Source organism: Artemia sp. Qi Xiang Cuo, chromosome 4 (assembly GCF_049724085.1).
Source record: "Artemia sp. Qi Xiang Cuo chromosome 4, ASM4972408v1, whole genome shotgun sequence".
Lineage (NCBI taxonomy): Eukaryota > Metazoa > Arthropoda > Branchiopoda > Anostraca > Artemiidae > Artemia > Artemia sp. Qi Xiang Cuo.
In genome coordinates, this window is record NC_142797.1 from 79239461 (window position 1) to 79257008 (window position 17548).

A 17548-nucleotide genomic window follows, 5' to 3' on the forward strand; every position below is an offset into this window, starting at 1 on the left:
AGAATATGCAACTTTGGATATGTTGTTCAGTTATTTTCTGTACAACATGGTGTAAAAATCATTTCTGTTGCTATTTGTTTTTACCAACAATTGAAGAATTGAGGGAGAATAAGTACTAAAAGAAACGTTTAACATGAAAATAAAAAAGTGGATATTGATGAATCTGAAATTAGTTTTCTAGCAAAAGTTTCATTATGTTAATTTGATTTTTGTACTCAGACCATCATTTTATCTCAGAATAGCTGACTTCTGATGAAAAAGAGGCCACAACGATGAGAAGGGTGAAATCAAATATTGATGATTATGAAACTTTTCTGGTACATTGTACATCAAATTTGCTTTCATTTTCGGGCTCAGCTCTTCATTTAACATCGGGATGATACTTCATATACGAAAAACGAACATTTACCAACACTTCATTTTTTTTTTGAAAAACTGAAAAAATTGACACAAAAAGCACAAAAAAAAACTAGTTTCGCGTCGACCTAGAAAGTGCAACTTTGGATAAGTTGTTCAGCTATTTTTCCCTACGACGTGATGTAAAAATCATTTCTGTTGCAATTTATTTGGGGTCAAACTCTAATTTGCCTGTACTATACAGTTTCTATATATCCCAAATTTTTCGCCTTAATATCCTTAGTTTTAATAGCAACAGTGGTAGTAGTAGCAGTAGAATTAATTGTAGTAGCCCAAGCTTTAGCGGAGTAGTAGTAATAGAAATAGGGTACTTATGTACTATCTGTAACACACGCGAATAGTGAAGTTTGGTTAATGCTAATGAAACAAAACAAAATAGGATGAAAATATAATAGTTTAGAAACAAATTTCGGCTATATATTTGCACATTAGACAGGGGGGAGGGGGGTAAAGCATAGCATATATTAAATACGTTACCTAACCTAAACTAACCCAACCTAGGTACCTTTTCCCCCCTAAACCCCAAAAAGCAATAGTTTAAATATTGTAAACACAATGACAAACCACGGTTTCCAATCCACTTGTCTATTGAAAGAACTTAAGCATCTTCCCTACATAATATGGTGCGTGTTTTAGAGATAGTACATAAGTACCAGAAATAGTAATAATATTAACAGTAGTAGTAGTATGAGTCGAAGCAGTAGCGTTAGGATGCAAATATTTTCTTTTGGTTCTTTCAACATCCCTCACAACAAGCCCTGTAAGTTCAACTTCACACACTAAACTGTTCCTAAGATATTGCTCTTACACTCTTTTGGCAACCTGTATACAGACGGCGTGTTTTGATTCAGTTCACCTTCCACTCTTGAAATTCCTTGCAAATGTTACCTTCAAACGCTTATGTATAGTTGTAAGAGCAGTCACACTAGTAGTATTGATATTACTATTAATAATACTGAATAGCGGTAGTACTACTAGCAGCAGTAGCATTAACCAATTGCCTTTTGGTCAGTAGAGCATCCCTCTCATCAAGTCCTGGAAGTTAATACTAGTTTCAACTTAATAGAATTCGTCATTGCTACGACGTTGCTGATATGTCCTTTTGATAACCTGTATGTTCATGTACTTCTTGAAACTTTCATCTCAATGCTCTTAACCTCACAAGTAGTTGCAATAGTAATAGTAGTAGTTGTAGTAGTAGTAAATATAGCAGTAACAGTAGTATTAGCAGTAGTGTGCACATATTGTCTTTTGGTGAGATAAATAGTACATTGTGCCCACATCGCTCAGCGCAATAGCGCTGCATATGATGACATAAAGAAAGTAAGCGATCAAAAACATTTTTTTAATAGAAAACTATGTTTGTAAATATGCACATAGAAAATTCAAATATTTTCAAAAAATTCAAAATGAATAGAAGACTTTTTTCATTGACAGTTTTTTTAAACGTGTTTTTTTTTTAACTTAACAAGAGGATTGAGTTGAGGATTATACAAGAGGGAGGATTGTAAACCTCCGACATAAGTTTTTGACCACGGAGGTTATAATGGTATCCATAGTATGCTTCCTAACCGTTTCACTCCAGAAATGGTGTCAAAAAGTGCGATTTTTGCCGCCATATGGAATTGTACGATTGAGTTATGAAAAGACGAATTAGAAAATTCAAATATTTTCAAAAAATTAAAAATGAATAGAAGACTTTTTTCATTGACAGTTTTTTTAAACGTGTTTTTTTTTTTAACTTAACAAGAGGATTGAGTTGAGGATTATACAAGAGGGAGGATTGTAAACCTCCGACATAAGTTTTTGACCACGGAGGTTATAATGGTATCCATAATATGCTTCCTAACCGTTTCACTCCAGAAATGGTGTCAAAAAGTGCGATTTTTGCCGCCATATGGAATTGTACGATTGAGTTATGAAAAGACGAATTTAGAAGGGGCAAATGGAGAGGGGCAGTATCTTTTGAATGAGTAATTAGACATCTCTCTTTGATTTTGCGGGAACCTTCTAACCTTAGCAAAAAAAAAGATAGAGATACAGATAAATAATGGAATGTATGTTAACAATGTAGTAACAGGGTTTACCTCGTTTTCAAGGGGGTCAAAACCTCCAGTTGAGGTTTTAAACCATGACAAATCGATTGGATATCATAAGATTTTTTCATAATGAAATACACATAAAATATTGCATTTTACTATTCCCCCAAAGGCTTAATGGCCTTTGTATAAGGGAGAAGACAAATGATTTACTTACTCATAAGAAATAATACTTACTCACATAGAAAAGAGCATAAAGGAGAAGAAAGGAAAATTATAAATAAAATCAAAACTATAAAAAAAACTAAATAGATTGAATATACCAAATTAGTTAAATATATTGAATAGACACCAATAAAATAAATAAATAGATAAAAATAGCTTCTAAGACGCCAAAGAATTTTTAACAATTTACATTTTATTTTCCCTGACATGTTTACCCTCTTCGGCTAAAATTAATATTTTGGGATATTAAATAGCAGTAACCTCCACATTGGTGTTGGACGATCTATTTTGTCATAGGCAGCGTAGTAGCACTGCCCACGCCAGTCAATTCGCCCGTCAATCCCACGCCAGTCAATACCTCAAACACATCCGATCAAAGTTTTGAGATAGCCATTTTGTTTAGAATTGTTGAAAAACCCATTAACTATGTCTTTTGGGCTATCTCCCCACACAGCCCTTGGGACAAGGGCTGTAAGTTATGCAGTTCGCCCCTTGTTTACATATAGTATTTGTTATTCAGATAGGTCGGCATCGTGAGAGGGCTCATTCGAACGGAAATTAAAAGTTCTAGTGCCCTTTTTAAGTGACCAAAAAAATTGGAGGGCAACTTGGCCTCCTACGGTCATTTTTTTTCCCAAAGTCACCCAATGAAAATTTTCAGATAACCATTTTGTTCAACATAGTTGAAAATCTAACAAATACTTATTTGAGGATGACTTAATCCCCCACAGTTCCCGGGGGAAGGGCTGCAAGTTATGAACTTTGCCCATTGTTTACATAAAGTGTTGGGTATTGGGAAGTATACCGACGCTTTCAGGAGGGTTTTTTTTGCTGGGGGGGGCGTCGGAGGAGGAGGTAACGAGGAAGGATCTTTTCATGGAGGATGTTTTCTTGGGGGAAGGTACATTTTTATGAAGGGGGCATCGGATTTCCCAGCATTATTTAAAAAACGATGAGAAATTAAATTTAAAAAAACAAAACTAGTTTTTTCAACTGAAAGTGATAAGCGATAACAAGATTTCAAGGGAACAAAAACTAGTACACTTATTAAGGGGTTCACCTTCGGGTCAATGCGTCGCTCATTACGCTAAAGTTATTTCTTAAGCACATCCCTTCCAGGTATCTATTCTAATTAAACGGCCGTTATTTTTCAGAGATTCATCATTCGAAGAAAATTCGAACTTTAGCGTACAGAGCGAGGTATTGACTAGGGGCCGAACTCCCTCATATACGTAATAAATAAAAAAAAACCGGCTCAATAGTAATCGAAACTTTAAAGAACGGAATTTTAATGTCAATAAATATATCAAAAGAATGGGCTTATAATGCTGATTGAGCATTATAATGAAAGAAGCTTCTCATTATTCCAATTAAACGAAGATGGTGTTTCAGAAGTCGTTCTCAAAGAATTGGGACAAAATTCGTAAGTTACCTATATTTATTACTAATAAAAACGTTCGTAAATAAAATTAAAAGTTCTAACACCCTTTTTAAGGAACCCAAAAAACTGGAGGGCAACTAGGCACCCTCACCCGCCCTTTTTTTCTCAAATTCGTTCGATAAAAATTTTGAGAAAACCATTTAGCCAAAAAAAAAAAAAATATTATGCAAATTCCGTTTTAATTATTCATATACAGTTAGCTAATTTCAAAACCTGCATTAATTCAAAAACGTTCAGAAATTAAATAAAAAAAACAAATTTTTTTAACAGAAAGTAAGGAGCGACATTAAAACTTAAAAGGAATAGAAATTATTCCGTATATGAAGGGGGTTGCCTCCTCCTCAACACCTCGCTCTTTACGCTAAAGTTTAAATTTTCTCCTAATTCTTTAAGAACGACTTCTGAAACCACTATGTTTGTTTAATTGGAACAATGAGAAGCTTTTTTCAAAGGTACTAAAAAACTTCAGCGTAAAGAGCGAAGTGTTGAGAAGGAGGCATCCCCCTTCATATACGGAATAATTACTGTTCGTTTTAAATTTTAATGTCGCTCCTTACTTTCTGTTGAAAAAACTTGTTTTTTATTTAATCAAATCAAATTTAATCAAAAAGAAAAGGAAAGAATGAAACAGTTTATCACAAATGACACACCCTTTCAATATAACGCCGTCTTTTAATATAGTAGATGGAAATCTAGCTCCTATTAACAAAAAACTATTATATGCAATAATTTTAACTAAATTGCTTTAACTTGAATAAACGCCAAATTATTGCCATCTGACCAATACTTTGGCACGGCAATGCTGTTGAATTCATTGCTTTCAAATTTAGTTGAAGACACTGGAGTTCCATCAAATTTATTTGGTATCCTGCTTAGCAATACGGGACTGGGTTTCGAACCGAGACAACGTTAATGTATAATACATTAAATTCCAGAATCTTAATTCTGGAATTTAATTTTAATTAAAATTCCACAATTTTAATATTGCGCAAACAAAAAACACACAAAATTTTATATTGTATGCATAATTCATTGGGAAAAAGAAACGTCTGCTGTACAAGAGCTTAAGTTGACTCATTAGGCATCACTACTTTCATTAATTGCACCCATCTGACAAAACATACCTTAAACGATTTTTTTTTGCCATTTCATATTATCCTCCAATCAGTGCAAAAAAAAGAACTTTACTGAAGATTGATAAAAACTGTCTTGGTGTCCTTATCCTGGAGATCATTATAATTGAGGTGAAACGAAAAAAACAAAACAAAAACAGTTGGGAAAAGAAGGATTACGTCGAAAACACAGTTCTTATAGAAGTAAAATTTCAGTCGAACTCAGTTAACAAAATGACTATAGAGGAATGGAGTGCATTAAAAAACTAATCATTCAAAACTGACCCAGAGAATGCAAATAGCCCAATTTACCTCTTTTAACTATTGTCTAAAGCTTACGGATGGGGCAAAATGGAGGCTATAATTGAACAATATGACTTAATGCTGATAAAAAGCTATTTTCCAATTGCCTTAGAAATTATCCTATTCACTATACCATGCATAGTATCACTTTAGAGAAGTAGTTCCCAACTTCTGACAAATGTGTATTTATTGGTTAAATGGAAATTTCCACAACCATATATGTCTTGAAAATTAGGATAAATAGTGAATTCAATTTTGAAATGAAAAATACCTCCATATGCAGCTATGCAATTTGAGGTATTAGTGGGCGTCAAGTTTAGAGAAAAGAATGTGGGGGACAAATCAGCCAAAAATTAGGTAAAACAATTGGCACCAAACAGCTTAGGAAGCTGTTTGCTTTCCTCTAAAGATGTAGTTGTCTTTGGGAATCAATAGATTGTTAATCATTGAATTTTTACGAAGCTTTGTTAAATTTTACTAATCTGTTTCGCTTATTTATTTTTACGGTTCAACGGTGCAACACTGACAGAAATGTATTACAGTGTATTTATTGGTTAAATGGAAATTTCCACAACCATATATGTCTTGAAAATTAGGATAAATAGTGAATTCAATTTTGAAAGGAAAAATACCTCAATATGCAGCTATGCAATTTGAGGTATTAGTGGGCGTCAAGTTTAGAGAAAAGAATGTGGGGGACAAATCAGCCAAAAATTAGGTAAAACAATTGGCACCAAACAGCTTAGGAAGCTGTTTGCTTTCCTCTAAAGATGTAGTTGTCTTTGGGAATCAATAGATTGTTAATCATTGAATTTTTACGAAGCTTTGTTAAATTTTACTAATCTGTTTCGCTTATTTATTTTTACGGTTCAACGGTGCAACACTGACAGAAATGTATTACAGTGTATTTATTGGTTAAATGGAAATTTCCACAACCATATATGTCTTGAAAATTAGGATAAATAGTGAATTCAATTTTGAAAGGAAAAATACCTCAATATGCAGCTATGCAATTTGAGGTATTAGTGGGCGTCAAGTTTAGAGAAAAGAATGTGGGGGACAAATCAGCCAAAAATTAGGTAAAACAATTGGCACCAAACAGCTTAGGAAGCTGTTTGCTTTCCTCTAAAGATGTAGTTGTCTTTGGGAATCAATAGATTGTTAAACATTGAATTTTTACGAAGCTTTGTTAAATTTTACTAATCTGTTTCGCTTATTTATTTTTACGGTTCAACGGTGCAACACTGACAGAAATGTATTACTGAGTTCAAGTACGAATATACCAAAGATTATTTATAATATATATATATATATATATATATATATATATATATATATATATATATATATATATATATATATATATATATATATATATATATATATATATATATATATATATATATATATATAAATGTATATATATATATATATATATGTATAATATATATTATAATATATATAATATACCTAAGATTATTTTAATGAATACCAAACGAGCCACTTTTATCATTGAGGGGTACCCTGAAGAGGAGGCAGTAATATCCCTTGTACACAAAAAGGGGGAACGATCTGATCGACGGAACTGGAGACCCATCTCCTTGCTTTGCTGCGACTACAAGATTGCATCCCTAGTGCTAACAAAAAAACTAGGAAAAATAATACCACATATACTAGGAAGCTACTAGTTCGAGGGGATAAAAGGAAGAAAAGCACAGCATATTTAGAGCGTTCTAAGACATGTATTATATAGGAGAGATGAGATGACCCGAAAGAAAAATGAAGTGTGGAAACTTGCTTATTTCTTAAGTGTGGATGTTGAGAAAGCATATGATTTGGTTGACAGGGAAATTTTATGGTCTTTGATGATTTTAAAGTATGGTTTCCACGAGAATTTTGTTCGTATGTTTAAAAGTCTTTATCAAAAACCAGTAGCTGACATAAATGTAAATGGCTCGCTTACAAGAAGGATTGATTTGGAGATATCGTTGAAACAGGGCAACCCGGCTTCGCCATACCTCTTTGTTATATACATTGATCCCTTGTCCAAGTACGTAGAAGACCGTATAATCGGTTTACCCTCCGTAATGAGATATGCTTAAAGGCCCTGGGGTTTATAGATGATGGAACTTTTACCCCATCAAGCGTCAAAGATGTTAAGGTAGTTCTACAGGGACTTGATTGGTATGAGAGGAATTTTAGGGTAAACATCCACAAGGGAAAAAGCAATCTTTTACCAATACTGGAATCAGAAAATACGGAAGAAATGATGGAGGAACTTTGGGATAGCGAAACTAGAAAAGGCGAAAATACTTGGAGTGACATGGACCCGCGAGATGAAGTTGATTCAATTACGGGAAGAAAAAATACAGAAAATTAAAAGGATGTTGGCGACGGCAAATGATATTGAAGTGTGTTGTTTGTTTTTCAGAGCGACATATGTAAACACATATTGTTTACCACTACTGTTCTATTTTGCGCCAGCTTTCGTGCTAGATGAAGGGAGTGCTAAGAGAATAGAAAAAATTATTTGGCGGTTTGTGTGGAGAGGAAAAATTGAAAAGTTGAGCATGAAAATGCTGTTTGTACCCAGGTTAAAAGGAGGAATAGGAGGGGTAAATTATAGGAATGTATACCGATCACTTTTTTGGAGGAATGTTATTGAGATGCTCCAAAGGGATGATGAAATTGGATGTTTGGAGAGAGAATGGGTACTACCGGTCTTGAACGAAGTAGTGGAGGAACAAGTTTTGACGCTAGTGGAAGAGGTCCCAGATCAGTTGAAGGAAATAGCGGAAACTTTAAGAGAATTGAGATAAAAAGGAGTGTTTCAGGACGGATTGAGTCGGGTAGAAAGAAAAAGGGTCATAGATGATTACATATGGACCCGAGAGGACGATTTTTCATACCATGTTAAAGAAAAAGAACCTTTCATGAATTTTGATGCGGCTTTCAAAAATCTAAATGAAGTACCGTGTGACACTAGAGAAAAAGCGGCGATGTTTATGCTGATACACACCATATTACCTTACTGGAATAGAATAAGCCGTTTCAAGAAGGGCGAAATAAAGGAGTGCATCCTGTGCCATGAAATGGTGGTTGATGGTTTACAGCATGAATTTATAGAATGTATTTTTAACAAAGAAGTTTTTAGTTTTATTTTTGATGTTTTTAGGGGTGAGAATATAGAGATGGTGACTCTAAATAGTAAAAAAAAAAATTTGAAGTTAGATTTTCAAAGAAAAGGTGATGAAAAGAGGCAGAAAAGAATGTTATTAATTGTGATATGGGCATGTACCCATATTTGGAAGATGAGGAAAAAGAGAGTTGAGTTACAAAGATTTAAAGGAGTAGTTAGGGGGAAAGTAGAGTTTTTGAGAAAGAATAGGAACTGGAAAGAAAGAATTGATGAGGAGTGGATAGAGAGTTTGGTAAATAGTTGATCTTTTTTTTTTTTTTCTTTTTTTTTTTTTTTTTTTTAAGGCAATCAAGTAAAGTATAAATTTTATTTGGAAATTTAAAGGATATGGGTAATTTGTTATAATTTTTGAACCCTTCTTCCTAAATAAGTATTGTGTTGTTTAAGTATATGTTTTATTGTTTGTTGAGGTTTTTGTAAGGGAAGAATGGTTAAAATTGTATTTATTTTATTTTTATTTATTTATTTTTATTTTTTATAAATATATTTTTTTTATGGAAGCTTGAAGGGGTAATATAAAATTTGGATTGTAGTTGAAGCCACCGCCAAAGGATTCTCCTATGGAGGGGAAGCATCCTACAAGCGGGACTTGCGTTGTATTTTGTTTTGTTTTTATTTGTGTTGTAGTATGCCCCGGAGAGTAACCTGTTGTATTTGATTACCTTAATTAATTTTTAGCTGGTAAAAAGGGAAAATAATTTTTCTTTCTTTTTTGAAAAAGGGAGTCTATAGTTAGGATACTGAAAATGTTATATTGGATTAATTTAGTTTTTTAAACTTCAGAGACATAAAGGAGGAGAAAATAGAGGAAGAGAAGTTTTTTGGTAAAGTTTTTGATAAAGGAGGAGAAAATAGAGGAAGAGAAGTTTTTTGGTGGTTGTATTTGGTTCAAGATTGTGATTTTGTTGAATTTATTTTTTAATAGGAGAAAAATGAAGATGAGGGGTAAAAGGGGAAATAAATGAAAAAAGGAAAAAAAATGATAATATAGGATAAAAATACAGAAAATGATAATAAAGGCTAATAATCCTTATTTTGATCATGTTAAATATTTATAGTAACAGAGTTTGTTTTCATCAATATTGTTTGGATAACAAATTTAAAAAATAAATGTCATTTTTAAATTAGTGTAGGTGACATTATAGTTTTGAAATTATGTGAAAAAGATTATTATGTCACCGAGAGGAGAGGAGGTGGGATTAATTTATTAAAAAAAAAAAAAAAAAAAAAAAAAAAAAAAAAAAAAAATTATACCTAAGATGCGTCCAAGGAAGGCAAAAATGACTCTTTGGTACTTTAACATTGCAGAAAGAGGAAGATGACTATATATTAATCTTCTTCTTCTTCATTTGATTTTTGGTTGCGCTTATGCTGTGTACTTGTTGTGCTGTGTCACCTGATCTTTATTTCTTTTTTAGAGTTTTGCTTTAACTCCGTTCCACCTATGTGTTAGTGAATGAAGGTCATGGATGTGACAGCATTAGATGATTTACTGGAATGTTCTGTGTGCCTTGAAAGGCTGGACATTAAAAACAAGGTTTTGCCATGCCAGCATACGTTTTGTAAAAAATGTTTAGAAGAAATATTGACAACGCATAAAGAACTTCGATGTCCAGAATGTCGCATTCTAATAAATGTTCGAATAGATGACCTTCCTCCAAATGTGTTGCTTGTGCGTATACTGGAGGGCATGAAAAATGTTCCACCTGGGAAAGAAACTATCCGAACAGCACCAAACGTCCAATCACCAGTAGCTGTCTTGCCCCCTGTTGCAGAATCAACAGAACAAGTGCCTCAAATTGAACCTGCCGGACGGACACAGCCTCTGTTGCAACCAACTGTCCTGCATCGTCGCTATGAATTTACAATCCCACAGATAGACCTTGAAACCCCATGTGCAAAAGCCCTGTACAACTTTGATGCGCAAGAGCCAGGTGATCTTAGTTTTAAAAAAGGAGATGTAATACAGCTTCGAAGACAAATTGATCCGAATTGGTATCTTGGTGAACTCCGAGGACTGCAAGGTTTTTTCCCTGCCACGTATGTTCAGGTTCTAGTTCCTTTGTCGACTCATCCTCCACTTTGCAAAGCATTATATGATTTTAAGATGACAAATGACGATGAAAAAGACTGCCTAGCATTCTCAAAGGTAACAAGATTTTCTTATTTGTTTTCTATTGAATGTTTCGTGCGGCAACACTTTTACCACTAATCTACTTTCGTTATTAATCATAACTCTTTGCATCCAGGGCCGCCTTGAGGCAGATCATTTATCTGCAATGCTTCTCTATCAAGTCTTCTACAAAGCCTCTCCCAACACCAACGCCCATGTAAGACCTGATCTTTTGGAATTTTGTGTAACTTTTTTTTGGGGCGGGTTAACCTCATACTTTCTTCTTTTATATGTCTAAAAAAAACAGGAATCATGGTTGCCCATATTCTGTGCACGTCTTAACCCTTAAAATTAAGCTTAAAATTTTTCTTTTCATAAATATAATTGCTCGTAAGCTCTACCTTAAGAAAAGGAATGAAGGGGGTATTCTTCTACCCCCCCCCCCTGATAAAAAATATAAAAGCGGTCTCAAACATCTACCAGAATAATAAGAAAATATAGACGCAACGCACTTATGTCAAAACATGCTCAAATAGCCCCCTCCACTTTAAGAATCAGACTTTGTGAAAAAGATTGTGAAAAAAGGCTTACAAAGGAGTACAAATGAATATATTCATCCAAGAACGCCGATTTTAAAATAGTTAATTCTTTTTTAGTCCTGATACTATATATTTTAAACATTTATAAAGAAGAAAAATTTTACGGGACTTGTTTTCCTTTTTTCTTACGCTCCAAGGATTTCAACAATTGAGACTGATTGTTTTGCGGGAGAAACACTCCTTTTTCCTTTTTCCTTTTTTCTTCCTGTTTTCCTATTTCTTCCTTTTTTCTGCGAATTTCAGTTTAGTGCGAGATAGTGGTGAGTGTCTAACCTGTGTGGCTTTACAGGAAATGTAGACATCAGACCAGATTGATGTATGTGATATTTCAGTTTGGACAGCTGTGTATATTTCTTGCCTAGGGCCAAAAAAGATGATTTTTGCTGTTATTTGTGACAGAGCATAAAGGGTGGGAGCTGAAGTGGATTTGCCTAATCATGGTTATAGCGGCAACTGTGACCTAGTAAAGAGCGAGCCATGACCCATAGTAACAAAAAATAAAATATACGGTTAAAAAAGAACTGGCTTGTGAGAAAAATTTCCATTAGTAGCTGATTCAGCAATGGTATCTAACATGTCTATTAGTCTTAAAATTAAAATGTTATTTTCAAAACCAATTTATGGGAATTTACAATGGAACTTACATCAGATGACTTTTTAAACTTATTCTGGTAAGCTTTCGTTTCATTGAGCTGCACTTCTACTTTCGAGCGGTAAGCTCTGTTCTTGCTGGCAAGCAAGTAGGTGCCAATCTCAACTTGAGGTTTAAGTATAATGTTCTTAAGATGTGCGACGATTCCATGGCCCCATCGTCCAAATGTTTTCTTAGTATAATAAATATTGAAATTTAGAGATTCTAAAAAGGAGCCTCTTCTTATGTGTTCAAAAGTACTACGAACTATTTTTGAAAGCTTGTGGTTGTAATTGTTTTCGGTTGAGTCTGTTATTCTCGCTTTACGCCTTTGGGTTTGGTGCACAGGACTCGTGTCACAGTCCTACCATAAAAACCACACTTTGCCATAAAACATTACGGCGGACTTCTTATTATACGAATTTTTATTATGAATGAAAATTCTTTTTATTCATAATATTTAACTGATTTTTAGTTTTTATCACCCTTTCTATTAAAGAATTTTTGAGCTTTTTGCTCATGAAGCTAACGCTAAAAGACAATGGCTGTATATTCGGCGAATGGTATTGGAATCCAACCACATAAAGAAAATAAGTTAAAAAGCAAAATTTATCAGTTAATCCAAACAATCAGATATAAAGTCATTTAGTAAGTTAAACTAACGATGAACACAAATGACAAGCTTGTTTACAACTACCATCGGTGCCCTTAATTTTTTAATCTGCTCTCTACTAATCCAGAGGAATTACATCAAACCGCCCTATAGTATCATTTGCTTTATCAAAGTTTTAAAACTATAAAACTTGGCATAACAAGGCAAAAAATTCAAAAGGCAGGAACAAATATCTGTTATAGATTCCAATAGATTTCAGAATTTAGGGGGTTCAACGGAAATATATCAAAAATTGATTTTTCAAAATTGGAGGGGGGATATCTAGGATGGTATAAATATTCCTGTGAACTACAGATAAGGTTATAACAGTCAATGCCCGAAAAGACGGATGTTACCATTATGGCTTCTGAGTGACTCAAATATTTTATCTTTATTTTTAACTTCCGATGGCAATTGTTCTCAAACTAAATGGTTCTCAGCTTTTCTTTTTTTTTCTGATTTGTTATATATATAAAAAAAAAAAAAAATGAAATAAAAGATGTTCTCTAAGAATAAAAAATAAATGCTTTTATTTAGACTCTTGAAATTAACTGTTCTGGGCCAAAGTTTGGCCCCGAGGTTTAGGTATATTTGCCCTTTTTTTTGTTTTCTGCTTCGAAGAGCATAATGCTTTTATTGTACCGTACTTCAAAAGTCAAGAACAAATCCCTGTGCTACCCTTTAAAGAATTTTGGCTCCAAATTAACGTTCAGAAATACTGATGGATATTAAAACCAATGGAAATGTAAAAATAATTGTCGATATCTAAAATTGCAAAATGCTGAAATGTATAGTGCATATTTTTATCCTTTCAAAAATGCAAATCAGACTTAAATTTTTGTACACGGCGGCAGAGAGAGAGGCACTTTTCTGAAATAACAAGTTCAATACAATTCACCTGCTTCGAATTGTTTTCAAAGTAAAAAAAATAGTCTTCTGAAATAAATAAAAAAGATACCGTTCACATACCGATCTAATCAAGTCGATAAAACAGACAGTTGGGCTTCGCTTTTCAAAAGAAGAGTTCAAAATGAAAATCATTGCTTGTTTTGCTTTTAGCAAAGCAGGCAGCCGTTGGAAAAAATTACCAATATTACACGGGGAAAATTACCAATATTTTAGGTGTTATGTATTGTTGTGTCATCTGTAGTGTAGTGTCATCTTAGGCGTAGTGTTGGAAAAATTACCAACGTTTTAGGCGTTCTTTTATTTCCTTGATAGTGGATAATTTAGTCTAGTGTTTTTTGTTTTTTTTTAGTAGGAGTAAATTAGCAATTGAACTAAATTTTAGTTATGAATTAACTAAACATGTTATTTGTGTCATGTTTTGTTTTAATACTTACCTTTAGAGAATACTCTTCTGATTCTATAAAGTTGAGAGTCAAATGATTACATTGACGCTATATCCTCAGATACGAAAAATGGTGGATCTTTCCAGGCTGACCTCTGAAACCCCACTTTCATTTAGCATTAACAAACTTCAGTCTTAATTCTTTTTTCAGGTTGATGATTGATGATAAAAGTGTTCGGGACAAAAAAAAAAACAAACAAAAAAAAAACATAAAAATAACTTAAACAGTTATTTGGGTGCCGCGTATGTGGTATCAGAAATGGGATCTTATTCCTTCTATTCCGAAGTTGACTCACAGCAAGAAAGTTAACTTTTGAACTACTTTAACGCTAATATTTTAACGCTAATCAGTAATGTTCGAAGGGCTGATAATAGTTTTTGGAATCAGTTTTTCGCTTACAGATATCAGTTCATGAGAGCACCATTTTGAAAATTTCAAGGGATTAAGACCTACATTGTTGGGGCTCATATTGGATATAATTAAAAAAAGACTATGCAAAACTAAGTCCTGACTTGCTGCCCCTATACCTCCTCGTCAGCTTTTTAGCAAGAGTGTTGGCATGGTCCACCCTATTAAAAATAAATGATACTACCACAAAATGGTATTGTTAGTGCTGCAAAGTTGGCCTATGGCCACCTAATTTTCCTTATTTGAATGGACCGGGCTAGACTGATATTGGACTCAGCGAATTATATCAGAATGGCCAATCGGTGTTAATTATCTCGTGTACTTTAATGTCCGTATTATAAAAAAAGTTATTAAATAAACAACTGAGTATATAGCAGCTTGGGGACAACTCGGCCGAGCGAAGCTTTGTCAGTTTCTTAGGTTAATTTACCTTTAGCGTCCCCAATCCTTGCATATCTTACGACAGATGGGTTCAAACCGTAGTATCTATAGTTCCTAAAGCTTATATATATATATATATATATATATATATATATATGTATATATATGTATATGTATATATATTGTTCAACATATATATTAACCCATTATTACTAAATGAGTGTACCAAAAACTTGGTCTTTTGTTAATTTGTGTGCAAAGCTCTACCTACTTGTTTTCTCAATTAATTTGCTTATAGATCTATATTCCGAGTTTCGTTCGTTTCTGAGTTGGATCTTACCTGTCAAGTGAACATTAGATGAACTGGCTCGTCAAAAATTTTAAGATCCAAAAAAATTAGACGTCTTTTGAGCCATGAAGTTAAATTACATACTTTATGCTTTGTCTAACATTTACGTTTTGATAAAAGTCACAGGTATTCTTTTCTTTTAGGGTGAATCTATCATTGTCACCCGACGGATTGACGAAAATTGGGCGGAGGGAAAGCTCAATGATCGTATTGGAATTTTCCCCATTTCTTTTGTGGAAATGAACGCAGTTGCAAAGGCTATGATGAAGTCTTATGTAAAGTATGTCGAGAAGTTTTTCACTTTATATTGTTTTTTCCCTTTTTTCTTTTTCTTTTCTACTTTTCGTTGTGTATCCACTTATTGAGTTTCTTTCCACTTTATATTTCCTCTTTGTTATCTTCTCTATTGTTTGATTATTATTATGAATACCTAGATATAATTTTTCTCTGTAATATTCTTTCAATTTAATAATTTTTTTTTCTAACGTAAAATTACAGTTCGCATCCAAAGAGGCCTGGATGAGGGTCTTCAAAATTCAATTCTTATGGATTTGTCAAACAAAAACATTTCATAATCCCCCCTCCCATCCTCAAGGGTAAATGTATTTGTATTATTAAAGGCTCGATATATATGAATTTCGGTTTGTGCAAGTAACCATCCTCCACAAGAAATTGTTTTCTACATAAAGAAACGATCCAAGACAAACATAGAAAAAGAGAGAGGAAGAGAGAGAGAGAGAGAGAGAGAGAGAGAGAGAGAGAGAGAGAGAGAGAGAGAGAGAGAGAGAGAGAGAGATAGATACAGAGAGAGAGAGAGAGAGAGAGAGAGAGAGAGAGAGAGAGAGATGGAGAGAGATAGAGAGAGAGACAGAGAGAGAGAGAGAGATAGGTTTAAAATAGTAGACGAACATGTCCGATATTCATATCAATCTTCTTTCATTTCAATTTAATCTTTTTTTCTGTTACATGAATTTGTGGTGAACACCTTTGATAAAAAAAAAGGGAAAGACATGAGTAAGGATCTTCAAAATTCAGCCTACGGATCTGTTGAGCCTGAAAAAATTCATCATACCTTATTTTGTTCTCATTTATATGTTTTTTGTTCTATTAGATACAACTTTTGTTTACACTTTTGGTGACAAAAAAAAACAGCTCAGATAAGGAATTGTTAAATTCTTTAAATAACGAGAAATTTCACTTAAGAGAAGAATCTTTAGCCTAAAATTCGCTGTTTTCGTGTTATCGCCTATGGAAAATGCTCTGAAAAAATAAAATATGAATAAAACCCTTATCTATAATAGATGGCTTGAAACCCATGCCCATCTAGAAATAAATGCTCAGATTCTGATATACCAGGTATAAGGTGCGTTATCTTTTATCTTGGATTTGTTAGCCTGTAAAGCTCCAAAAACAAAATTGTCAGCTACATAACATTAAAAGCTATTGTTTTGACCAACTGTTAACATGATATTGTGATCATAATTTTTTTTATTGTTTATATATCTGTTTATACGTTGATCAGGTTTTATAGCTGCGAAAATTATCAGTTGTCTGTTTTACCCTGGGTTCCCACTAATGCAATTTCACGCAAAAACGGCCGTTCACAACGGTTCAACGGCTGCGTTGAAATATTTCTACTGAGCCGGTGAAAATCGCAAACGTTATTTTAAGTGCATTCTAGAACCACAAATTGCAAGTATCTGAGAAACTAAACATGTTTATCGAAGGTTTTCCGTTAATATTTGACAAACAACATAAGAATTCTGTCCTTTCAATACATATTTTTAATAGGCGAGTCCTGGGGATCTCTTACAAGGAAAGGAGCCAAGGAGCCAAGTATTTCTTATCAGGCATAGTTAGCCTAAGCTATTAGGCTACAGGCTAGCCCTTGGAATATTTTTCTTGGCTTCTAGAATTTGATTTAACCTATTAATATGCATATGCTTTTTAAATATATCATACTATGTTTGCGCTTCAACGGATGTACTGAACAGTTTCTGTGTGAACATTATTGCGATTTTCCTGCATCCGCTATCCGTGAGCCGTTTTGCGTTATGAAAAAAATTGGTGCTTTCCCATTATATGGGCACTTCTAAAAAGTCAAGTTTGGTTAATGCTAATGAAATAAAATAAAACAGGATGAATATTTAATAGTTTAGAAGCACATTTGGACTATATATTTACACATTGGGGGGGGGGGTAAAGCATAGCATACATTAAATACGTAACCTAACCTAGGTACCTTTGTCTCCCCCTAAACCCCCAAAAACAACAGTTTAAATATAGTTCCTGGAGTGAGAAACCCTTTATTTATACCGTAAACCTGT

The 17548-nt window shown here is 33.5% G+C and overlaps 1 protein-coding gene across 4 annotated transcripts in view; it reads left to right on the plus strand.

The window, feature by feature from the left end:
• LOC148953473 (E3 ubiquitin-protein ligase SH3RF3-like) overlaps positions 1 to 17548 on the plus strand; it is a 207187-nt gene that overhangs the window by 93322 nt on the left and 96317 nt on the right. For all 4 annotated transcript variants that reach the window (XM_089088552.1, XM_089088551.1, XM_089088554.1 and 1 more), the window contains exons 3-4: positions 10155 to 10885; positions 15365 to 15501. In XM_089088552.1, coding sequence (XP_088944678.1) covers positions 10193 to 10885; positions 15365 to 15501 — 830 coding nt within the window. In that variant the 5' untranslated portion in view covers positions 10155 to 10192. The remainder of the gene's footprint in view (positions 1 to 10154; positions 10886 to 15364; positions 15502 to 17548) is intronic.